This window comes from Carcharhinus amblyrhynchos, chromosome 16, assembly GCF_965287045.1.
Source record: "Carcharhinus amblyrhynchos chromosome 16, sCarAmb.v2.hapA, whole genome shotgun sequence".
NCBI lineage: Eukaryota > Metazoa > Chordata > Chondrichthyes > Carcharhiniformes > Carcharhinidae > Carcharhinus > Carcharhinus amblyrhynchos.
In genome coordinates this window covers 31,216,576-31,243,383 of record NC_137339.1, presented here as the reverse complement: position 1 = coordinate 31,243,383, position 26,808 = coordinate 31,216,576, and the positions used below count along the sequence as shown (strand labels likewise).

General features: G+C 40.2%; 1 protein-coding gene across 6 annotated transcripts in view; it reads left to right on the top strand.

Annotated features, from left to right (window-relative positions):
• The window catches only part of rtel1 (regulator of telomere elongation helicase 1), a 136,332-nt gene that overhangs the window by 20,478 nt on the left and 89,046 nt on the right, over positions 1-26,808 (top strand). For all 6 annotated transcript variants that reach the window (XM_080204952.1, XM_080204954.1, XM_080204956.1 and 3 more), the window contains 11 exons: positions 331-391; positions 6,610-6,685; positions 11,237-11,321; positions 12,258-12,323; positions 13,116-13,269; positions 14,614-14,652; positions 15,626-15,704; positions 20,834-20,931; positions 21,915-21,970; positions 24,423-24,497; positions 25,153-25,234. In XM_080204952.1, coding sequence (XP_080061078.1) covers positions 331-391; positions 6,610-6,685; positions 11,237-11,321; positions 12,258-12,323; positions 13,116-13,269; positions 14,614-14,652; positions 15,626-15,704; positions 20,834-20,931; positions 21,915-21,970; positions 24,423-24,497; positions 25,153-25,234 — 871 coding nt within the window. The remainder of the gene's footprint in view (positions 1-330; positions 392-6,609; positions 6,686-11,236; positions 11,322-12,257; positions 12,324-13,115; positions 13,270-14,613; positions 14,653-15,625; positions 15,705-20,833; positions 20,932-21,914; positions 21,971-24,422; positions 24,498-25,152; positions 25,235-26,808) is intronic.

Sequence of the window (26,808 nt, the reverse complement as noted above, 5' to 3'; positions counted from 1 at the left end):
GTTAGATTTATCTAATGGGTTCTCTGCTCCTGTTCTATTTAAAATTGGTGATACATTAAAAAGCAAGCTGTATGTATCCCCTGATAGTTTGGTGAATATTTGATCTATTCTGATCAAGAAGTTCACCAATTTGTATCCTGCTGTGTGCTAATTTAGTTGCTTTTAACCAGCACAGCTGTTGTAATTGACATTACAACCCTGGGTTACGGAGACTAAATTTATGGAAATTTAATGGAATTTTCGAATGCTGATTCCCATAGCTCACGTAAGTAGTTAGACTGGATTTATATGCACAGGATATACTAACTTGAGACTTGACATTTCTTTCAGGTCCACATGTGTCGAGCAAAAACATCCACCCGCACTTGCCATTACTATAACAATGTGGAGGGTAAGAGTTGAATACGCAAATTCTAATACAGAGATTATGCATTTTCTGTAGTAAGAAGTACTTATGTTTCGTTTAGCACTATGCTGCTACCTCAGGCCAAGTCTGGAGCTGCAACCTCAGTTGCTGTTCAGCTTTGAACTGAACTTCATTTCCTACACTGTATCGATTGTGTCACTAGATCAGATTCTCACAACTCCATAACAGTATCACCTTTGCTCCATCTTGCTCCTATGAGCTCACTGCTGAAACACGAATCCATGCTATTATCATCTAGGAGCTCAATTTCTTTAGTGCTTACTTACTCGTTTCCACAGTCTATAAATTACAATGTATCTTCACGTCCTCTCCTGTATTCATTATCCCTGTGGTTGCAAATCTCCACAGGTTTCCCTGTGACACAATCAATTGGACTCTTCCGCATTTCAGATCCTTCTGTAGCCTTCGTGGTGGTTAGTTTTGCTGCCTCACAGCACCAGGGATCCAAGTTCGATTCCTGGCTTTGGCCACTGTCTGTGGTGTTTGCACATTCTCCCTGTGTCTGCATGAGCTTCCTCCGGATGCTCTGGCTTCCTCCCACAGGCCAAAGATTTGCAGGTCAGCTGAACTGCCATGTTAAATTCTGCCTTAGTGTATCCGAATAGGTGCCAGAATGTGGTGACTAAGGGATTTTTCACAGTAACTTAATTGCAGTGTGAATGTAAGCCTACTTGTGACTAATAAATAAACTTTTTAAAAACTTCTTTTTTCACTTTCTACAGCCTTACACACTTCACAGTCCATGCATGAGGTTATCCCTCTTCCCCATTCCATCTGTTACTGCTCATTTAGCTACTCTGCACCTGCTCTCTGGAATACCCTTCCTTCAGCCCCCTGCATTACTAATACCTTTACTGCTTTCAGATTCCTTGCATGGAATTTTACTGGTGAGTTAGGAGGTGGAATTGAAAGCAAAGTTTCAAAATAGGACAGCAGGTCAGTAACCAGCATGTTTCCCCTACTCCAACAATCTTCCCAGACGCGGGGCCTATACACCAGGGGCCTGGCAGCGATGGGTACTCAATCATGCACAATTAGGGATTCCCCTTTCAGAATGATGGCTTGAGAGCTGTAGTCTGGAGGAATTTTTAATTTTTCCCAATGCTGTAGAACGCACTTCCATTTTAACACTCCCTCATGATTTCCTACCTATCCCAGCAGTGCCGTCTCTTCCAGTCAGGCTGCCAGCTGGATATTGCCATGAGCTTCCTATTGGATCTCCAGCTTTCTAGGTCCTCCTGCCATCCTTAAGTGGAGGTGGTTTCCCAATTGTCAGTCTTTGAAAAGATCGTGAATCACATCTTGCCGTGTCCATCAGAAGTTGGAATTGAGGTCCAACGTTGGGATCGTGATCTAGCCGGGAAAATTGAGCCACTTGTCTTTATGTTTTTCCACCTCTGATATTTCCATATTTCCTTTTTCCTTTCAGCTCAGTGATCACTGTTATTTCTTTCTTGTAGGCTGCCTTGAGCATTCTTTATCTGCTTTAAGTGAGGAATAAAGAAATTATTGATGAAACATATACGGCAGAACTTTTCAAAAAAGTGGCGAAACTGCAAACCAGCATGTTTCTCCCTAGAAACACAGCCAGGTTTTCACTCCAGATCTTCTGAAACTTTGTCAAAAAGAAGCAAAGGGTATGTTTTGCGCCGTCAGTTTGGCGGGGTCTGATGTCTACAGAGATGGGGGCTCTCCCCCGCCTCCAACAGGCATTGGGTTCACTGTTAGACATGGAGAACACCCCGAACACTTGAACACAGAGGACCAACCTTCTTCCCCCACAGCATCTTCTGCCACTTTGTCAAAAAAAAGCATGGGGATGTGTTTTGTCCCATCACTTTGACAGATAGAGCTGGTTCCTCAGAGATTGGGAGGCATCTTTAAAGGCTACCCAATCTCAAAGTGCTGGGTACTGCCCAGCCATGCCCCTCACCATCCAGATGGTATGCTCACCTATGAACCCCCACTATGCTGACCACGACTGTTTCCTTTTTGGAAACCAGCAGTGAATCCCACCAGTGTGAACATCTGACAACCCAGGAAGCAGGCGTTAAGCAATTTAAGCATATTTAAATTAAAAATAATTCGACTCATGCCCTCGCTGAATGTGAACCTGATAATGTGGTGGTGGTGGTGGTGGTGGCGGCGGAGGGAGGGAGAGGAGGGAAGGGAATGATGCAACGGGCAAGATCTCCAACTGAGCTTTCACCGGTGCAAATCTTGTTACAGCCCTCCCATGAAGGTTAGCTGCCATAATGCGAGTTAAGGTTGTGATTTTTCTTTAAAACTAGCAGGGTAAATGAACATGAAGCTTTGTCATAATATTAGAGCAGGTTGCAAGACAGTTAAATATATGTACATGGCTTCCAGTGATAAGTTATGGTCTGTCCTTTGCATGGGGTAGATTAAGCTATAGATTTTCATCGTTAATTCAGGCTGTTTGTTGAGGTTATTTTAATTAATTTCATTTAACAAAGAATTCAAACCACAGTATTATTTTGTTAATTATTCCACTATTACAAAAGCAGGAAATATTTATTTTTACTACTTTAAAACTTTAGTCCTTTCTAGCCTTTTCTTCTGATTTTTTTCTCTGAAAACTGAATAAATCTATATTTAGCAGGAAATTTTCAGACGAGCCGAATCTCTGCTGCAAAATGGCTCCAGCTGATAATTAAATACAAAATGCTGTCAGCAGCATTTCCCATGACACACTGATTTTGTGAATGTTATTCAGTGGGAAAACTAACTGAAATCTTTTTCTTAATTTACGTGTAAAACACAGCTCAAGAATTAGGAAGTGTTACACATTTGAAAGCATTTGAGATGCATTTTTTTTATTGACAAGATGAACTTATTCACGTGGCTTTCTGCTGTGCAAAGTTGGGAAATGTTGTAAACACTTGGTAGGTCAGGCAGCATCTATGGAGAGAAGAGACGATTGCAGGGTGTATTAATGCAATTACAACAAGGAGAGTGAAAACTATGTCTAAAGGGAATGAAGTTGATATGAAATTTTGCCACAATCCAGCTAAATTCGTACTTTGTACCCTTGACAGAGCAGACAAAGTTCAGAGTTTTAAATCAGCCTTTATTCTGTCTATAATGAGGAAGCTTGTTTTTCACAAAGTGGTGTACAGACTTGCTAAGTGATACATGGCATGAACAATACCTTTGCTTATCGTACAAGTAATTTGCAAATACCAATCACAAATATACACTCGCTCTGAAGTCATTGATATTGAATAGTTCTGATTATTTAATTTATGCCCGGTGAATATAGTTGACAGTTATGGCTTCTATATGTTTAACAAAAATTATGAATGAGGTATGCCTACATGGCTACACCATCCAAACATTCACATTTGCTGTTATGGCTACTACCTTGTGGTTGTCAGAGTTCTCACCCTCTTGTTCGTGGTCAGCTTCTTTGTGCTGCCCATCTGCAAGTGTGGGAAATGCACTGAAACATCTTCACAGCAGCTCCCCTGGGAATTTTGCTGAACTTAATTCACAAGGAAACTCTATTACATTCAATGATTTTAACTCCTTCAGATATCATTGGTCATCTCAGTCAATTACTAAACAAAACCATTAAAGAAACAAATGAGTAGCATTAAAAGAAGCAATAAAAATGATGTGCAAGAAAAATGACCTGTAAAATGCTTCATATTTAAATCTTAAGGTATTACTAGAACACTGAGAGAAGTTAAATAAGGCACAGAAAATATATAATAAAAACAGGAAATGCTGGAAAAACTCAGCACATTTGGCAGCATCTGTGGAAAGAGAGGCAAAGTTAACGTTTCGAGTTTGCATGACTTCAGAATCTGGACTTAAAAATGAACTCTGCTGCCAGGCATGCTGAGGTCTACTAGTATTTCAGATTTTCAGTATCTGCGGATTTTTTTTAACAGATATAAATGGCTGAGGTCGAATTAGAAGTCTGGGAAAACTAATGAAACATAGTGAATTCAACAAGCCTTGGGGTTAGAGGGTGCAGAAAGCATATGAACCTCTGAAATATTCTTCTATTTTCTCAGGCCAGTTATTCTTTTCAGTTGTGTGAGAATCCTCAGTTTGGTTTCTCATGACCTTGCTCTCAGCCCATCATTTTCTGTTTTCCCCCCCCCCCCAAATAACTAACTGTCTTCATCTTCTACCCCACCAGCCTCGATATTTGATAGATAATTGCATTTGCAATACCACCAATATAGTCCCACCATCACCACATGTTTTTCCCTCTACTTTCCAAAGCACTGATCCAGTAGTGAGACCATGATACATTCTTCAACCTGCTCTTGTTTTCCTGGCACTACGTTATGCAAGTGCTGGAATTGCAACACCATTGACTTTCTCCCATACCACTGTCCAGGATTCCAAACACTCGTGAGTGAGAAAGAAATTTGCATTCTCCAAATACTGTACTACATATTTTGCTGCACATTGTGGACAGCAAATACACAAGAAGTGACCACTTTGAACACTTACCATCCACCCACAGGGTGACCACAATCCTGTAACTTGCCACTTTCATTAGTTCCTTCACTGAATTCTGGCCTCATTGTCTTTGGCTCTTGAAATTCTTGAAAAGTTGTGCACCTTTCTATTAAATGTTTGGTCAACCTCACCTTAATATTGTCTTTAATAACTTCAGACCTTAATTAGTTTGCCCTTTATGACATTGCATATCTACACTTCTATAAAAGCAAATTACTGTGTGGAAGCTGGAATCTGAAACCAAAAGAGAAAATGCTGGAAAATCTCAGCAGGTCTGGCAGCATCTGTAAGGAGAGAAAAGAGCTGACATTTCAAGTCCAGCTCTAAACTTTGTCAGCTTTGACAAAGGGTCAAAACTCTTTCCTCTCCTTGCATATGCTGCCAGACTTGCTGAGATTTTCCATCATTTTGTCACTGTTACATCCTCCTCTAATTCATGATCCCTGTGCTTTTTCTTTAAGAATTTTGTGGAACCTATGAGATTGTTACTGGCTTGAACTTCGGCCTTATCCATGTAAAATTACTAGAGATGATAGGAACAAGTGCAGGTCATTTACCCCCTTGGGTTTTTGTTGTCATTCACTGTAGCTAGTCTGCACCTTAAATCCGTTTCCTCGCTCTTTGTTTTACAACAACTTGATGCCCATGCCTAATGAAAATCTATTGATCTCATAAGATTTCTATTGACCAAACATCAAAATTTTCACTGCTGTTTGTGTGGAAAAATATTTCCTCATTTTAGTTCTAAATGCTATTTGTCTAATTTTAAGTTGCCCTCTTTCTGGATTCCCCTGCAGTGGAGACTTTATCCTTATCTGTCTTGTCAAATCCTGTTAACGTTTTTTAACATTTCAATTCCATTACTCCCAACCTTCTAATCTCAAGGGAGTATAAACTAAGCTTATGTAGCCAGTCCACAAATTAACACTTTTAAATCTTGGCTGTCTGGTGAATCTGCACTTTATGCCCTCTAAGGCTAAAATAATCTCCTGATTTGCAGTGTCCTAAACTGAATGCAGTATTCTACATAGTTTCTTGACAAAACCTCTACACAACTGCAGCATAATTCCACCCCCTCTGCAGCCCACTTGGTATTCCAGGCCCACTTGTAATAAATTTGAGTATTAAGATGAGAGATACATGGCAATGGAAGCTTCAATGAATTTGTGAACTGTATTATAAAACAAAAAAATTGTACTTTACTCAAATATGAAAATGTCAGTGCTCGATTGCTTGGATTTAATTGAAAAAATATGTCAGTGCACCAATTCAGTAGAAAAGGTTCAGTTGAACAGGTCAAATGCTGAACAAAATATTAAAGCCATTGGATTGAATATTAAATGAAAGTGTGTTTGGGCGTCTCAGATGTGTAAATTGGATCATCAAAACATAGTCAACAATTGAGTGGTGTAAAATGAAGTGCCACTTTTTTTTATTTGTATCTAATTTGTATTATCCCACTCATTAGTACAGGAGAGTTGCCATCTCTATGTGCAATTCTACAATTTAGACTGTCACGTTTAGTTCTCCAAACCTATATATTCATTATAAGGGAAAATATTATCTCAAAATTCGATTAGTCTCAAGATAAAGACTTCTGTAATAGTAGTTGTTAAATCAACAATATTGTCAAAGTGTGCATCATGTCTGCTGGTTTTCTTGAATTTTATCTATTATTTCAGAAAAGAGCACTGAGAAAGAATTTACACAGCCCATTCTTGATGTAGAAGATCTTGTTAAAAATGGCATTAAACACAGGTATAGTATATAAATGGCAACAAATATTTTCAAAACATGTTTCTTTTTAGAAGTGCTTTTCTAAGTACTAGGTTGAAGAGGGTTTTGAATCAGGCCCTTTCACTTACTAAGTAGAGAGTTGGTAGATGAGGCCAATGCACTGTACTTATAAAGCAGATTGTCATGAAAAACCCTTGGTTTATATTTTCATTTCTTACCCTGTCTAAGGTATCCATAATGTTTCAGCATGACACTGGGAAGTATCTCATGATTAGGATTTCACTGCCAAGTTGAGCTTGACTGGGAATGTACATGACACCATTACAGAGATAAAAATAGTTGGCCTCAATGATGGAGTGTGTATGGAATTGAATGATCATCTCTGGGTCAAATAAGACACAACGGTTCCAATCAATCAGGTTCAGCCTTCAGCACTCACTCGGAGAGAGTTGGAGTTGGTGGCTGGAGAACAGTGTCTATGGTGGGAACAGAAGTCAGTGGCTGAAATTCTCCCATCTGGCCTGCCGCAGGGATTGTTGCGGGTGAGGCAAAATATTAGGCAGACCATTTAAAGAACCTTTGAGGTCGGGTGGGAATTTTCAGTCTTGGGGCGCATGCGATTGGAGAATCCCACCCAGTGGCTTTGGCCTTCCCCATATTTAAGGGAGCAAACTTCATCTGCCTGTTGGCCAGGCAATCGGACCACTTAGAGACAATGGAGAAGGTAGAATGGGTAGGTAGAGCTGGGTGTCACCGGCATATGTGTGGAATTGGAAGAATTTTTTGGATGAAGCTGCTGAGCCGCAGCATGTAGATGTGTGATAGGAAATGTGCGATGATAGATCTTTAGGGAACACCAGGAGTAATGATGCAGGAATAAGTGGAAAGAAAAGTAGCCGCAGGAGATAGTTAGCTAGGTATAGAACTAGGTTGTAGCAGTTGATTTCAGTTGGATGAAAGGGAAGATTGCCATATTTTCTTAAGAAAAAGTTTAAGCTTTTCTCACATACATGTTGGAAATGTGACTTTTGTTTTCTCCAGCCACCAGCTGTACCCCACTCCCACATTCAGAAGAGAATTTTGAGATAAGTAGCAAATTAGATTCCTGTTGAATTTTAAAAAGAGTTTGAATGTTGCTTAGCAAAGGAAATGCTTTTTCACTCAAAGGGTGGTGAATCTCTGGAATTCTCTGCCCGTTGAAGTGGTGGAGGCTGCCTCGCTAAATATTTTTAAGACGCGGGTTGATAGGTTTCTGATAAGAGAGGGGATTACGGGTTATGGGGAGAGGGCGGGAAAGTGGAACTGAGCCAAGACAGATCAGCCATGATCTTATTGAATGGCGGGGCAGGCTCGAAGGGCTAGATGGCCTACTCCTGCTCCTATTTCTTATGTTCTTATGCTCTTTTAGCATTTTTTCATATTTTCCAGATTATTGCGGGTAGTTTTGGGTAAATTGAATTGCTTATAAGGATAAGGCAAACGACTTACATTTATCTAACATACTCAGCATTGAAAAACATCCCAGAGCACTTTACAAGTCAGATCGATAAAAATTGAGCGGGAATTTAAGGCAGCACAGTAGCGCAGTAGTTAGCACTGCTGCTTCACAGCTCCAGGGACCTGGGTTCAATTCCCAGCTTGGGTCACTGTGTGTGTGGAGTTTGCACATTCTCCTCATGTCTGCGTGAGTTTCCTCCAGGTGCTCCGGTTCCCTCCTACAGACCAAAGTTGTGCGTGTTAGGTTGATTGGCCATGCTGAAATTGTCCCTTAGTGTCCTGAGATGCGTAGGTTAGGGGGATTAGTGGGTAAAATATGTAGAGATATGGGGGTAGGGCCTGGGTGGGATTGTGGTCGGTGCAGACTCGATAGGCTGAATGGCCTCTTTCTATGATTTTATGATTCTGAGATGGTGGTTCATAGAATGGATTTAAGAAGTGTAGCAGTAAGGAGTAGTGTTTAGTTCATTTTTGAAAAGGCACACATGAATTCATCAATATATAAATGCAGTATGGGGAAGGATAATTAATGTTTCGTGGAACTGAAATCTTCTAGGTTCTTTCTTTGATTTTCTTTGAAAGCACCTTAATAAAATAACAAGATATTCTCTCCTCACAAGCAAAATTTGAACATTGCTTGTAAGTGGTGAATGGGTTTATATATTTGCAGGACCATCCAGTGTAACATTAGTCACCGACAGCACTAATGTGCAATAAAAGTACAAGGGTCATAAATTTTAATTGAAAGAAGGTGTTCATGTTGGTATATTTTAACGTTGTTGCAAGTAGCTGATACTCGCCAATGAATTTAGAAATGTAGCTGGCTGCTGAAGTAATTGGCCTTGTGTTCAATGCTTAGATTTTAGTAAAGCATTTGACAGGGTCCCTCATGGCAGGCTGGTGCAAAAGGTTAAATCTCATGGGATAAAAGCAGAGCTAGCTAGATGGGTGGAGAACTGGCTTGGCCATAGAAGACAGAGGGAAGCAGTGGAGGGGTCTTTTTCCGGTTGGAGGTCTGTGACTAGTGGTGTTCCACAGGGCTCTGTACTGGGACCTCTGCTGTTTGTGATATATGTAAATGATTTGGAAGAAGATGTAGCTGGTGTGATCAGTAAGTTTGCAGATTACACAAAGATTGCTGGAGCTGCGGATAGTGATGAACATTGTCAGAGAATACAGCAGGATATAGATAGGCTGGCAAATTGGGCGGAGAAATGGCAGATGGAATTTAATCCAGATAAATGCAAAGTGATGCATTTCGGTAGATCTAATGTAGGGGGAAGCTATACAATAAATGGCAGAACCATCAGGAGTATAGACACACAGAGGGATCTGGGGTGCAAGTCCACAGATCCCTAAAGGTGGCACCACAGGTGGAGAGGGTGGTGAAGGCATATGGCATGCTTGCCTTTATTGGACAGGGCATAGAGTATAAAAGTTGGCATATGATGTTGCAGCTATATAGAACGTTGGTTAGGCCACATTTGGAATACTGTGTCCAGTTCTGGTCACCACACTACCATAAGGACGTGGAGGCTTTGGAGAGAGTACAGAAAAGGTTTACCAGGATGTTGCCTGGTATGGAGGGTCTTAGCAAGAGGAGAGATTGGGCAAACTGGGGTTGTTCTCCCTGGAAAGACGGAGGATGAGGTGTGACCTAATAGAGGTGTATAAAATTATGAAGGGCATAGATAGGGTGAACAATGGGAAGCTTTTTCCCAGGTCAGAAGTGACGAACACAAGGGGTCACAAGTTCAAGGTGAGGGGGGCAAGGCTCAACACAGTTGTCAGGGGGACGTATTTTACAGAGGGTGGTGTGGGCCTGGAATGCACTGTCAAGCAAGGTGGTTGAGGTAGACACGATGGGATCGTTTAAGACTTATTTAGATAGCCACATGAACAGACTGGGAATAGAGGGATACAAACGAATGGTCTAGTTGGGCGCATGAGCGATGCAGGCTTGGAGGGCCGAAGGGCCTGTTTCTGCTGTACTGTTCTTTATTCTTTGTTCTAGACATTGTGCCATAATATACATGTGCTTTGAAAGCTTTTTTTCAAATTAAAAACATGCTCAGTTTTCAGAACATGAAGATGTCAAGCCTGAAAGTATAATGGTTGATCCTTAATAATCTGTAATTAATAATTGTCAGAAGAGAAGGATAATGATATAATAGACATTATTCTAAACTTCAATCTAAGACATCGGGTGCAAACTCTGGACCCGTTTTCTGTGAGCACAAATATGTTGTGGCTACTAAATTTCATGAGAGGGCCACAACAGATTTTGTACTGTTGAGATTTCTCAGTCCAATGTTCCCAAGCCTTCCATAAATTAATGAATTTTAATGTAATTAAAAGGCTTTACGCTGTCCCTGGTTTCATTACAGGAGACTGGGCCTCTAGGGAACCCCAAAGGATGGTTCCCATTATGGTGGGGGGTGAGTGCTATGTCTGTATGCGGTGGGGAACATGCCCTGATGCCAGTGAAGATATGTGGGTAGTGGGTGACCTGACCATTGAACGGTGAAGGGGAAGGTTGACTTCCTGTGTTCGATGGTTGGCCATCTTCCCATTCTCTATGGGGGATGTGGGGGGAGAGGGAGGGAGCCTTTTAACTTTCCTTTGAGATTGGGTGCCCATTAAAAATGCTGGGGACATCAGACACTGCCAGACTGGCAGGGAGAAGCACACCCTGTGCTTTTTTTTTGACAAAGTGTCAGAGGCTCTGGAATGAAATCCTTGCTATGTTTCTGGGAAACAACATACCAGTTTTCAATCAGAACCTAACACTTCGCCTTTTTTTTGGTAAATTCTGCCCCATTATTTGAACTTCAGGCACACTGAATGTTATATTACCCAATTGTTGAAGAAAAACTGAGTTAATTGCTATAATGTATTCCAGCAAGTTTGACTTTCTAGAAACAGAAAAGCGACAAGTATACAGTATGGCAACATTTTGACTCTATAATGCTATTTATAAATGTGCTTGACAGCAAGTGTCAAGTACATTGCTGCAAAATTTTAATTTCTTCTGAACAAGTGCACTTATCTTTCTTGCTAATTTGTTTTGAACAGGGTTTGTCCTTATTATTTGTCTCGTGCTCTGAAGCAGAATGCTGAAATAATCTTCATGCCATACAACTATTTACTTGATCCAAAGGTATTGTTGAAGAACACTTGCTTTACTTGACTCCTTTGCTATTTGCCATACAGCAGTGTTTTGATACATTAGGAGCTCATAGATTCTGAATTATTTTGAATGTTTCTGAATTAACTATAATGCCACCCGTTTTCCATAAGGAATGATGTTGGATCATACTTCCTATTGGGCGTCGAAAATATTTGAATTTTTTTTTGTCCCTCGGACCACCCTATCTATTAAGACATTTTTTTTAGAATCTTTTTTCCTAAATATACTTTTGGAACAATTGTATTTAAATGGATGAATCAGAAATGAGACCGCATTTACTGTAAATTAAGAAATAATACCATGAAAATTGTTTATTCACAAAATTAATTGACTGTGTTCTGAAGTATTAAGAAATGCTAATAGGGATTTCCATACGTATTGCCTATGTTCCAAAGGATCTATCCTTCTGTTTCTCATCCATGTGTTACCCTTGGCAATATCATCAGAAAACTCACCATTAATGTTCGGATGTATGCTGATGGTACCTAACTCTGCCTTATCATCACCTCTTCTACTGTTGCTCAATTATAAGACTACTTGCTTGACATCCAGTACATCCAGCCAAAATTTCCTCCGTTAGAATAGTGAGGAAAGCTGAAGCCACTGTTTTCAGTTTACACTCCAGACTCTGTTCCCTACCTACGACCAATTCTATCCTTCTGGTAACAGTCTGAGATTAAACCAGTCTGCTTGTAACCTTGCTGTCTCATTTGACCCAGAGATGCAGATTCTAGCAGCATATTCATACCATCACTAAGATGGCCTATTTCCACCTGCATAACATCGGCTGACTTTACCCCGCCGCAGTTCGCCTGCTGATAATTAAATATTTTTTGAAGCTAGCTTGTTATGTATTCATTATTTATGGCTTCATTTTCTATTTAATTAATTACATTTTTCCCATAGAGTCGCAAAACTCACAATGTAGACCTACGGGGCACTATAGTTATTTTTGATGAAGCGCACAATGTGGTAAGTGTTTTATAAAATTGTTTGGTGAAGGTACTAGTTCTTAAAAGCATGTGTAAATACTTATTATTTTGAAGTGGCTAACTGTGTCTAAACTTGGAGTCGGAGACGCGCAGAGGCCATGGCGCCCAGTGGGGAACCTGCGAAAGGGCCTCCACTACTGTCTTCTGGCCTGTTGCACTGCTGGAGCAGCGCAACCAGTTGGGACAACATACCCTTTGTACTTTGTGATCTTAGTTAGGTGTTCAGCTCTGTGGCAGGGGTGGAAACCATATTCATAAAATGACAACTGCTTATGGTCTGAGTTGGACAAATTAATATTAAAGTTCTTGTGATCTAAGTGTAAAATAAGATTTCGGAATTACCACGACCTCTAAATTTCTTACTCTAAATCTTGTACTAGTGATTGATTAAAATATGATTGGCACTGATTAATAACTATGATTGATAATACATGGTATAATATTCTGGAAATTTATTGCTAGATTCCATCATTATTAGGAATTCAAGGACTTCTGTCTTGCTGTTTTCCCCCTCCTGACTTGTTCGCTTTCCCTTCACCCTCTTCCTTTCGTTTCTTGTGGATTTAAGGTGTGTTAAACCTTTATATCTGATGAGTGCCGGTTTCAATATTGAGTGGCTTACAAAAGACGATATGAGTAGTGAATTTGTGCTGTAGTTTGTCATGTGGATCCAAGTGTGAGCTCTGCAATAAAGTTGCCTAGTTTGTGCTGAGCTGTAATACTCATAGAATTAGGAAAAGTTGAAAAACTTCTTTTCTTTCCTCAATCATAGGAAAAGATGTGCGAAGAGTCTGCTTCATTTGACCTTACTCCTTATGATCTTGCTTCTGGGATTGATGCTGTTAATCAGGTCTTAGAGAATGAAGCTAAATTGATTAAGCATAATGATGACGATGCACAGTTCAGTTTTGAATCATTCAATTCAGGTTTGTTCATTTTGCAACTACTTGTGTGAATGCCTGTCAATAAACTCATCTTTATAAGACTGAGGGATTTCCATAAGTTGTATCAAGAATTATCCAGTACGTTTTCAATTTTTGTGTACCGCATTTTTCAATTTCTTTTTTCCTTTCATGCTGTACCTTGTTGTTCAGCCGATAACGTGGACAGGAGATCTATTCTGAAGCTTTTCCTTTGGATTGTCAGCTGGAAAAGGAATGAGGACATAGCCAAGGCCAAGGAGAGAAATCATGGGCTCTGGTTATCGGGCTCCTGCTTCCGTGCCCCTTATCCCTAACATGCCATGCCTCTCCCTTTCACATCTTTCGGGTGCCCAAAATTGGGAACCGTAGCCACAATGGGATGGGCTTTTGGCAAAACTTCTTGAGTTTTGTACACTTATGCTCATGGAAAGCTGAGGTTTCAGTATGATGCACTTCATGACCATAGCTTTGTCAGGCAATTATTCATGACTTTGTCATTCACATTAAGTAACCGGCTGTGCTGCTTTGAACCTGGCTGTTTGCAATATCTGGACAGCAATATTCAAAAACCTTGAACCTCGAGCATCACAAACAATCCTATCTATAATACCTTCAACCAACAGTGACATTATTGGCGCATGGCTCCTGGTTTTACTTCCAAGTTTAAAAATGGCAAAACCTTCCAGTAAGTTAGCATCAACCAATTCACCTGTAATAATGTGCTATTTCTATCCTCACAAGTGAGTTTTGTTAACACAATATGTGAATTTGGAGTAGGAGTAGGCCAGTCGGCCCCGCAAGACTTCTCGGCCATTCGGTAAGATCATGGCTGATCTCTGCTCAGCTCCCCTGAAGGCACAGTGATTGGCAACCACCACCACCACCCCCTCCCCCTCCCCCCAACAGTTTGAGTTGACTTAATCGTCCATTTTAATCATCAATTCTGTTCTGTATCCAACTTCTGGCACTTTGTAATTTTTTTTCCAAAATAATATGAGATTTTATTTTATATAAAGGTGCAAACTAATCCCAAAAATCTGCTGGTGTAGTAATTGGCTTTAAATGCACATTTATTCATGCCTCTTTTTGAAATTCTAGCTATATCCGTTGATTTGTGGACTGAACTCCGTGGAGTATACAGATGGCCTTTCAAGAAATTGGCAAACACTTAAAATGCAAATTAAAATGTGACTCTGTGCTAGTTCTGGTTCTAAAAGGGTAGTTTGTTTATTTGTCTGAAATCACAGTTCAATGGGGGTTCTATTTAAGTAATGAAATGCCAACATTTTAATAACTATGGATATGTTATTTTTGTGCTTACTGCTATATGTGTGCTTTTAATTTCAGGATTGAAAATGGAGTTGAGTGATCTAGCTAAAATAAAAAGTAAGTTGATTTCAAGGTTCCGAGACTACTTTCACAACATGATAGTTTTCCAATCAAAAATTCCATTGGCTCCTGATCAAGGTGTGCAGAAATAGTAGTTAGTTGTCCTATATTACAGTGGACTTATGGGAATATCTAAGTGAATATAAGAAACTTCACAAAATGCTTCACAAAGAGCACTGAACAGTAGCAGGAATTAGGAGAGTGGATCAAAAGCATGTCCTTAAAAAATAAGGCTTAAAAACATATGTAAGATGTAGCAAAGCAGAGGGATGTACAGAGTGAGTTTCCAAGAGCAGGACCAAAGAGCTTGAAAGCGCTGCTGCTCGCGAAAGGGAGGAAGGTGGCACAGTGGTTAGCACTGCTACTTCACAGTGCCAGGGACCCAGGTTCAATTCTGGCCTCAGTTGACTGTGCAAACTCCATGCAGACATTCTCCATGTGTCTGCGTGGGTTTCCTCTGGTTTCCTTCAAAGCTGTGCAGGTTAGGTGGATTGGCCATGCTAAATTGCCCATTAGTGTCCCAAGATCTCTAGGTTAGGATGGATTAGCTATGGTAAATGTGTAGAGTTACAGGGATAGAGTGAGGGAGAGTGCCTGGGTAAAATAGTGTGCAGGAGAGTTGGTGCAGACTTGATGGACTGAATGGCCTCTTCTGTACTGTAGGGATTCTATAGGAGACTAGAACGTGAGGGCTGAACGCGTGAGTTAGAACATGATAAATAGTAAATTTTGATGTGAGTTTTATTTCTGTGACAAGATAACAATTCAATTATTTTCTTGAGTTGTGGATTATTTATTTTATTTCTTTGTATATAGGATTAAATTAATGCTTGATAAGTGTTAAAAATGGTCACTCAGATAACAAAATGACTGCAGAAATTTGCATGAATCATCATAGAGTCAGTATGAGAATTTTTCTTCAGCCTGTTGATAATTTGCTGTTACTTTTTGTATCTTCTGCCTTTGATAGAGATTCTACTTGATTTAGAAAATGCGATAGATTCTGTTGAATTGCTACCAAACGGAAGTGGTGTCACCAAACCAGGAAGGTAAGAATTGATATTATATCCTTCAATTTTTAATGATTGCATATTCAGATGCTTGGTTTGTTTCAATCACAGTGGTTCCAGCAAGAGAAAAGTGTGCAGTGCATAAATTTTAACAATGTAATGTAATATAATCTACATGAAGTATAAGCTGGGATATCCCAATCTGTTTGACTTGATGTTTTTAAATACTAGAAATCTTGGGTCTGGAGTCCAAATAGACCTCTGGTGCAATACTTCCTGCTGCATGCACTGGAATTTCTATGGTAGTGATTAAGGCCACCTTTACTATAAATAGATAGGTTAAACTGAAGGTGAGCAGAATTTGTATTTTGCTCCATATTCAGAAGATCAAGTCAATAATTCAGTCATATTAAAGAGACCAGTGATACCCGTTCCAACTCCTGAGAGCTATTTGCCAGATATATGTCTTGCTTTGTGTGATTTTAGGTTTGACATAAGGTGACAACCTTCAATGCTGGCATTGCTTTCGAACGCCAGTGCATGGTGCCATGGAGCAGTAGGAGACAGATGGCATTATTAATCACAAAGCACGCATGCATTCTGCTGGTCTTGTTTTCTTCCACTCTGCTCCATTTAATGCTGCAGCAAATAGATATCAACAAAATGTAAGAAGAAGCAACTGGCAACATTATTTTTAAAAAACATCAGAAGGAAATGAATACATAATTGGGAAATAATCTAAATAAAGATGTATCGATTCAATTTACTGTTAAGGTTTTCTTTCCCTTTTAATATTAGTGTAATAGGAAATAGTGTTCATTATTTTTTCCCATTGCAATGAATGCATCAGTACCTCTCACTGTGTCTATTGGACAGACCTAGGAAAATGACATGCTAGTCACTACAGAATTGCACTGATGGACTGTGAATTCAGAAGTGCAGGTGAAACCTGAGAAATATATAGCTGTGCCAAGCTGGGCTCAGTTATTGTTCTCCATTTGGTCATGCCATCTTCCAGCTTAGACCTCTTCAGTTCCAGCTTTGTTTCATTTTGATCTGGAAAAACTTTACCCTCTGAGTGTTCCCTGAATCCCACACCCCTGTGATGTGAAGAACACAAGGGTCTGAGGAGGACTGCAGTCTGTCACATGATGTAATGCATTGGTGTAATACCATTGACATACAACTTTGAGGTTTAAGTGGGACAAGTAAATTATCTTGCACTAAGTGCCAATGTTCTTTCTATTGACAAAATGTCAGTAAAACAACCACTTGTATCATGGGTGACGTGATCATGTTTGTGTGATTTGGCTGCATAATTAAAATGGAATGGTTTGTAGGCTTAATTCCTCAAATTTATGTAAATATGTGATAAATGTTGACAGTATCTATGATTAAATTGACCTGTTTACTTCCCCTCAATCTCCCTCTTTTTGGGAGGTTAGTTTTTTTTTAAAAAAATAAACATACAAACGAGCACAAGCATGAAAAGACTCACTGGTCATCCCAGTCTGCCCCACACATCTGCACTGCCTTTCGAATCACAATATACACGTCTCCCACTTCAACTGAAAGCCATGCAGTCTTCTGGGAGACCCAAAAAAAGATTGAAAATTCAGACCAATTAAGGGAAAGAAAATCTGGAAAATTGCTCTTTGACTCCCTTAGGCTATCGAGACGAACCAAGGAGACCGCTCTGGCCCTGAATTCCCTGAAGTACCTACCTTTTACATGCGGTAATCTCAACCCCAGCTAGACAGACCTGGCTCTTGCTTGAAAGAAGAGACCAAAATCGGTGTTCACCACAGCAGCCACTGGCCTTTTTCAGAGGTCCACTATTCTGTGGGAAGGTAGCGAGCACACCTGGTAATTAACGTACAGTTTTTCCAAGCGCAAATTAAACCTTAACATTTAAGTAAAAAATGTTAGCCACACCAATAGCATTTAAACAATGCACTGCTGAGCAATCTGGCTTTCGCTAGTTGTTGGCCTTCTGTGGGATATATTTTCCATAGAACATCACTAATTGCTGTGACCACATACAAATTGCTTACTTCCAAAGGTGCATCTGTTCTGAGCCTATAAAAATAACTGCAGAAAACCTGTTCTTGTCTGAACCTTTAGACTTGAGCCTTTCTCGTTCAGCATCATCCCATTACTTTTAATCAGGAAAGGTTAGAAGCAATGTGATATTTTACTATCGTTGTGGAATGGGAATTTGATGGGGGCCAGAGTTCTCTGACCTCGCCCGCGGCTGGAATTCACCGGTTCCGCTGCAGTGAATGGAGATTTGGCTGAGTGCCGAATTCTCCGTTCCCCCTAGCAACGGTAGCAAGAGATTGGGGAATCCCGGTCGTAGTCTCTATACATGTAAATCTGCAGTTATGATAAATGAATCAAAATTGTCATGTATGTTTGATATTCTGGATGGACATTTAAAAAATCAAGATGTAAGCTGGAATTGTTAAGACTTTTTTTTGCCTCGTTGCTACATTAACAGCTGTAATATCGCCGGTTCCTGGCTCTAGGTATCTTATCCCTAAGTCGGAACTATTCTTTTAAAATTTGGACAGTGAACCTGATATCCAATATCACTTTGTGACTTTGGCTGACACTTTGTCTCCAAAATGGTGTCTGCTGATGCATTCCTGGTGCTGCTTTGTTGAGGGTGTGAGCATGTGCCCAGGGAGCATTCACCCAAAGTAAGCAGTGTAGGCAGGTCATGACATCAGTCAGCATGTAATGCTAATTTGTTGTTAGTTCTACTATTTTGGAGCCCAACACTCTGTCACGCCATCTTTTTAACCTTGTGCAACTCAACAGGAGGAAGGACACCCACCCCTCCCCCATTCAATGCTTTTTAAAAGGGTCATCAACTACTTTCCTGTTAGTTGTTGATTGATTGATTTCTGCTAGTTCTTCCTGCAATTAAAGAAAAGTTATTTCATGGCATGGCATCTGTGTTTCTCCTGGTTTTAAAGAAGCTGCACAGACCATTTGCCCCATAAGTGTTCTTATTCTTTCTTGGGTTGAGACTGTTGCAAGCAAGGCTCGCATTTGTTATCCATCTCTAAGTGGTGGTGAGCTGTCTTCTTGGTCTGCTGTAGTCCATCTGATTCCAGGATTTTGGTGCAGCAATATAGGTAGTTCCAAATCATGATGGCAGGGAAACCTACAAATGATGGTGTCCCCACGTGCCTGCCACAGTTGTCCTTCCAGAGTTTAAGTTTGTGGGTTTGGAAGAAGTTATTGAAGAAGGCTTCTTGAGTTGTGGTAATAAACCTTGTATGTGGTGGAAGAAGTTAGGAAGTGAGATATTTGCTACAGAATTCCCTGCCCCTAACCTGCTTTTGTAGCCACAGTATTTATATGGCTGGTCCAGTGAGGTTTCTTGTCAACGATAGTAAGTGTCAGTTAATATTAGAGGATTCAGATTGTAATGCCATTGAATGTCAAGAGCAGTGGTTAGATTTTCTCTTGTTAGACATGTTTGTTGCCTAGTACTTGTGCAACATGAATGTCACTTGCCACTTACAAGCCCAAGCCTGAATGTTGTCCAAGTTTAGCTGAACATCAGCATGGACTGCTTCAGTATCTGAGGGGTTGTGAATGGTGTTGAACATTGTGCAATTATCAGAAAACATCACCTCTTCTGAGTTTATGATGAAGGGAAGGTCATTGGTGACACAGCTGAAGATGGCTGGGCCTAGGATACAACCCTGTGGATATATAATAAATACTGGTGTTTAAATTCGAGATCTGATCACACAAACCTCTGGCTGTGGAACATTCGTAAGAAGTCTCACAACACCAGGTTAGAGTCCAACCAGTTTATTTGATAGTAGTCTTATAAGCTTTCAGAAACGAGCTTGTAACATTACTATCAAATAAACTGGTTGGACTCAAACCTGATGTTGTGAGACTTCTTACTGTGTTTACCCCAGTCCAACGCCGGCACCTCTACATCATGTGGAACATTTGTCCAGATAATTAAATCATTGCAACTTTCCAATTCTTATTAGTTAACGTTTCTTGAAACTTTATTTTCTGCAGTACACTCTCCTGTGGGTTGAGAACTTTAATGCGTTTAACACTGGTAGTTATGAAGTTGCAGTACGTAAAGCATTTCAAAGGTTTTACAGTATAGAAACAGGTGGTTCAGCCCAACATGTCTATGTTGGTATTTATGCATCACATCAGCATCCTCTTATCTTCATATAACCATATATCTGTGGCTTTTCCTTCCATACTTACCTAACTTCCCTTCAAATGCATTTTGGCTATTTGCGTCGACTTCCATGTTCTATGTTCTCACTATCCTTGAAGTAAAGAAAATTCCTCAACCTTGATGGGCGGGGGTTGAGGCTTTGTTTTTGTTGGGAAAATTCTAATGGGAGATCAAGGCAGTTTTGTTCAAGACTATCCTCATATTGTACCGGTGCAGGATGATGGAATGTATCCACCGGAAATAGCACCAGTTTGAACTTGCTTGGAAGTTGCTGCCAAATCCTAGTTTCCGAACAGCAACAAAGACAATGCAGTCTTTATATTTGAACTCTTTGGCTGAATTGATCAGCCACCTTGACAGAGCGGCAAGGTGCTGTTCCATATGGCTCCTGTGGGACAGAGGCCCAGAAAATGCCATTAATGATATCAGCACCTGTCCCCTTTATTGCAGTGGTGTGACGCATAAATATTAAACATAGACATATTGGGCTAAACAACAGTTCTGTGTCATAAAATGCTTTGAATTTCTTAGTGTATTGTGATTTTGTAACCAGTCATAGGACTAAATATATTTAAGTTCTCAACTCACAGGGGAAAGTAATTCAGAAAATAATGTAACTATTTAGGTTTCCAGGAAATGTTAGCTAATGAAGAACTCAGAAAAGTTCAGCACAGGAACAGGCCCTTTGGCCCTCCAAGCCCATGCAGATCATGATGCCCTAACCTAAATGAAAAAAAACCTTTTACCCTTATTGTGACCCTAGTGCTCTATTCATGTACCCATCCAAATGCCTCTTAAATGTTGCTAATGTATCTGCTTCCACCACCTCATCTGGCAGTACGTTCCAGGCACCCACCACTCCCTACATCAAAAACTTTCCCCCCGTGAGCATTAATTATTCATTTTCCTCTAACCAATATGGCGTGATCTTCATTTCCAGTTTCATCTTTGAATTGTTCGCACAAGCTCAGATTACTTTCCAAAACAAGTTTGCAATTTTAGAAGCACTGGAACAGATCATGAGTGCCCTGTCAGAGCGTAAGTATTTGATTTAGTTTGTCTTTTCCATTTTGTTGCATCTCTCACAAGTGAACAGAGTTTTGGATTGATATTTTCTTATGGCTGTTAACGGCACAGTGGTTAACACTGCTGCCTCACAGAGCCAGGGACCTGGGTTCAATTCGGGCTTGGGTGGCTATCTGTGTGGAGTTTGTATGTTCTCCCCATGTTTGCATGGGTTTCCTCTGGGTGCTCCATTTTCCTCCCACACTCCAAAGATGTGCGGATTAGGTGGATTGGCCATACTAAATTGCTCTTTAGTGTCCCAAGATGTGTCAATTAGGGGGATCAGTGGGTTACAGGATTAGGGCTTTGGGTAAGGTGCTTTTGCCAGAGAGTCAATGCAGACTTGATGGGCTGAATGATCTCCTGCACTGTAGGGGTTCAATGATCTTCATGATGCATCTATCATTTATTCGATAATGAAGTATTTATAAATTTACTTGAATATTTTTGTTGTGTACGTTGAATGTGCCAAAAATTTTAGTTCATTGTGTTTGGAGGATTGAACTGGTGATATCGAAAATCCAGTTATTCTCTCTACCATGAGATTCTGAGGGGGCTGAGGTAGACTTTTGAACATCAACCAGTAATTAACACCACAAGAAAATTACTTGTATTAATGATTCAAATGAATTTGTGCGGGAGTGTCCTGTGTAAATATTCATTCAGTTATTATAATCTTGAATGTTTCAGGCATTTGTATTAACATCCATATATTTTCAGTTCATGTACTTTGCTCAATTCGGACAGTGGAAATATACTTGCTGTGAATTACCCTCACTTGGGAGGATGTATAGCAACGAGGTGTTCATTGTGTGTGATTAGTTCTATTATAGATATGTCTTAAGTTGGTTTCAGACCATGCCTGTATATCATCTTCCAAAAAACTTGTCACGTTAATCAAAATGCTGACATAGTTGGAGCTTGAGATTAAACTGACTTTCTTCATCCATCTGTAGGCAGTGGAGTATTCACCAATACAAGTGGACTACAAAAGGTAGCTGACATACTTGAGGTAGGATGTGATGTCAAATTGCAACAATCTAAAATGGTTTTGAATAAAATTGTCGTCTTCTTTAATAACTTGATCTAAGTCCTTTGCACAAATGATTTATACTTTTTGCAGAAGTGTAATTATGCCTACAGTTAACTTGAACTGAGTGCATAATGCTGAGCGTTCAGTTTACGAAATAAACCTAAAGTTGATTGTGGAAATGAGATGTAGTCTCGAACATAAAGAGCGATATGTGCATACAGGTTTGGACTATCCATCTGTTACATGTTAAAAGTAGTGTGTGTTTCCAGGAATTGTGAAGCCAATACAATAATGCACCTGTCGGTGATGTTGTGAATATATTTGCTGCCCCCCACTGGATGGCTTTGCAATGCTTTAATTCTTTCCCTGTTAATCTGAATTGCCTTCCTCAACATCCCAGCGCACTTCAGCACTCTTTTACCCCTACCGTCCACCGTGCTGGGTGAATTCAATGAATGGTAGAGGGGGAGTGCCAACACTTGGCAGTCTCCCTGATCACTGTCTCAGGTTAAGCTTTGTTCATGACCTCAGCACTCTCTGGCCTGAGCTGAGGTTTCTACCTTATGTCTGTAGCAAAGACCACCTCCATAATATTGGTTGTTCCTGAACTTGACTTGGCTGCTTTGCTGCTGAAACCTTCATCTCTACCTTTGTTACCTTTTGACTAATTTCAGTGCTCTCATGGTCTGCCTCCTGTCATATAAGGGTCTGGCACATATAGGCTTAATGTGGGGCTGAGAGCCATACTGCCCACAGAGCTGAAATAGAGCGCATGATCTGCAGCACAGACATTGACGTTGAACAGAAATGTGCAGAATCAAGCGTGGAAACTGCTCCTAGCTTGTACCTTTTACTGTAGTCTTGTAAGTGGTTCTAGCCATCAATAAAGACTTCTTCAGTCCTATCAAATGCTAACCAGAATCTTGCAACACCTCACTTCTTCCATCCTCCATAAATTTCAGCTCATCCAAAACTTTGCTACTTGTGGAAGAAGCAGATGATATAGTGATTTAGATGCATAACAACATTGCAATGATTAGCTATTCAACCTTATTTTTTTCAACTTGGAAGGATGATTTGGTTGTTATGATGAGGCACTAACTTAGGTATGAAATCATTGGTTGGCTATATTGAAAACCACATACTTTTTATAAGCTAACAGGATTAATGTCAGTGGACCACTTTTGATTATAGTTTAAAGTTTATTTATTAGTGTCACAAATAGGCTTATATTAACTGCAGTGAAGTTAATGTGAAAATCCCCTCGTCATCGCACTTCAGCACCTGTTTGGATACACTGAGGGAAAATTTAGCATGGCTAATGCACCTAACCAGCACGTTTTTCAAGCTGTGGCAGGAAACTGGAACACCCGGAGGAAACCCACGCAGACATGGGGAGAATGTGCAGACTCCATACAGATAATGACTCTAGCTGGGATTTGAACCTGAGTCCCTGGCGCTGAGAGGCAGCGGTGCTAAGCACTGTGCCGCTATGCCACCCTTTATGAAATTGCCTGTGAAACTATTATTTTTGAATTGTTGCTGATGTAATTGGAACAATTGTAAGTTGACAGCAAAATAAACAGAATATTTTCAATACAGGGCTTTAATTGTGTAAGATTAACCAGCTTGCGTTCCCACGTGTTTTCTTAATGGCCAAGGCTTTGAATTCACGGGAATAACAGCATGTTCTCTTTTTAATTTGTCCCCTGATTGATGTTTCCTGTCCTGCTGCCTTTCTAACATTGGATGGGAAAGGAAGAGAAAAATCACATCCCAAGTATTGTCACTACTTCCTTTTTAATTTTATGAACGTGTCTTGTAATAAGTACTGTCCATAATTATTTGTTTTAAAACAAAGTGAATGCCGCACCTGGCAGTGATATGCGTTTCTCAGATGTAATGTTATCTGATCATCTCAGTGGAGACAAGCTAACTATGAAACTACGAAGTTGCATTCAGGAAATTTGACATATTTTACTTTGCAAAGGAAACTTAATGGTTATTAAAGGTTGTAGATTATGAAAAAAAACCGGCAAATCTGATGCAGGGAAACTGTTCACTGTGGTGAAGAATCAGGAGCGAGAGGAAAGATGGGAACTAGCAGAAACAAATCAGAGCTAGTTCAGCAGAGACTGAAAATTTCCAGCAGAGGAACAGGCACCTGATCCCCCTATAGCAGACCATTTGCTATAAGAGTGATCGTCTAGCAGTGAAACGCTGTCTGGAAGCAATGGTAAAAGTGAAAGTCACTAGAGTCCAAAGGCCAGCGGACAAAACAGGATTTGGCCCAAAATGAAGCAGATTTCAGTCTTGGATCCAACACAGCAGTTGACTTAAATAGCGCACTGAAATGTTGAATGTCACCCAATTACATATTAAAGATAAGTATTGGAGCTGATGGTTACAATAAATCTACCTTCATTTTCAGATTGTTTTCTATGGCAATCCTCCAGAGGGTACTACTCCACACACCATGAGGCAGAATGTGACCGAGCATTACAAGGTTAGTTTGGAATTTAATCTTTCTTTAAAATGGTGTTCCAGCAGTATTATTACTCCAGAGTCAACGTCATTGACTTTACTGCAATGTTTAGTTGTTTTTCAAAGTTGCCAATTAAATTTATGTTTTCATGTAGCAGGGTGGCATAGTGGTCAGCACGGCTGCCCCACAGCGCCAGGGATCCGAGTTCAATTCCAGCCTTGGGTGGCTGTGGAGTTTGCATGTTCTCCCTGTGTCTGCGTGGGATTCCTTCGGGTGCTCCGGTTTCCTCCCACAGTCCAAAGATGTGTGGGTTAGGTTGATTGGCCATGCTTAATTGCCCCATAGGATCAGGGGCTAGCAGGGTAAATACATGGCATTAGGGGGATAGAGCCTGGGTGGATTGTGATCAGTGCAGACTCAATGAGCCAAATGGCCTCCTTCTGCACTGTAGAGATTCTATCATACATGTTAAGACTGTAAATTTATCAGTGCCGGGAAGTTACTCTGTGACTACTTCTGCCTGCTTCCTTCATACTCACTATTCTGCATACAACATGTAAATTTGCTTATGTACTTAAAATGCTGCCATCATTTTTGAAAATATCTTTATTTGTTACTGATTACTGAGTTTTGCCCAGATGTTTTCATAGTTGTCAGTTTCTCCTTTTTCCCGTAGGTTCATGTACACCCAGATAATAGTGGGAAGAAGAAGCAGCAGAGAACTGATTTATGGACTTCATCAGTTACAAAAAGACAAGGTACAAATCTGATCATAATAGCTTAAACTGGCAATAAAACAATCCCAACAAAAGTAAATTAACTGATTATTCATTCCTTTGCTGTTTATGGGTTCTTGGGCTTTACTCTGCAAAGTAACTTCTGGTTTTCCTACTTACTACAAATGTATGTGCTCCAATGTCAGTCTTTTTTCCTCACAGACCCAAGAAAATGCTAAACGTAAGTTTCTGCTTTTCCCTCCAGATAGATAAATTCCGTTTTTATGAAATGGGTTGGGGCCAAATTCATTCTGTAAAAATGAAATTTCCTTAAAACTGGTGTGTAGTTCACCCTGAGAATTATAGTAAAATTTACAAAGGTATTAATAATATTGAAAAATAAAACATGTCAGGTTGTGTTTTTCCTTCCTTTTTCCTGGGTTCGATTCCTGACTTGGGTCACTGTCTGTGTGGAATTTGATTTATGGAGATGCCGGCGTTGGACTGGGGTAAACACAATAAGAAGTCTGTCAACACGAGGTTGAAGTCCAACAGGTTTATTTGGTACCGAACACTGCTAGCTTTCAGAGCACTGCTCCTTTGTCAGGTGAGTGGGAGTTCTGTTCGGTTTGTGAACAGAACTCCCACTCACCTGACGAAGGAGCAGCGCTCTGAAAGCTAGTGGCGTTAGCTACCAAATAAACCTGTTGGATTTTAACCTGATGTTGTGAGACTTCTTACTGTGTGGAATTTGCACATTCAACCAGTGTCTGTGTAGGTTTCCTCCGGATGCTCTTATTTCCTCCCAAATTCTGAATGACGTGCTGGTTAGGTGCATTGACCCAAACAGGCACTGGACTGGCGACTAGAGGAATGCAACGTTAATGTAAGCCTTACTTGTGACTAATAAATAAACAATCTGCGTAAACTCATCACATTGCAATTGAACCCTCCTTACAATTGTGGCACTGCAGTGCCTCTGCATTACAACATATTAGATGCGGAATAACATTTAATAAGGGTAGCAGAAATTCTGCAGCGCTTGCTTAGGACTGACAGCATGGAAACAGGCTATTCAGCCCAACTGGTCAATTCTGATGTTTATGCTTCATGTGAACTTCCATCTGCCCGTATAACCCTGTGTTTTTCTCACATAGAAATAAATCTGCATAAACATATGTATGTTACTATATCTTAACTATTCCAAGTGAGCACAGTAGCATAAAGAGTAGACTTGGACCTGTTCCGCCATTCAGTACAATCATGGCAGATCTTTCTCCATTTTCTTCCCTGCACTCCATATCTTTTTGTTCCCCAAGAGATCAAAAACTTATCTATCTTGACTTTAAATATCCTCAGCGATGGAGCATCCACAAGCTTATGGGACAGAGATTTCCAAAGATTCACAATTTTTGAGAGTGAATAAATTTTTCCTCATCTCAGTTCCTCTGCGCCCCCGCCCCACTACCCTAGGAGGAAACACCCTCTCGGTGCTTATACCTTGTCAAGCCTCTGATGAATCTTGTACAATTGCATTCCACGTTCTGATCGTTCATTGGATCGAGAAGTTTATCCTGAATTTTCTATTGGATTTTCTGGTGATTATCTTGTATTTA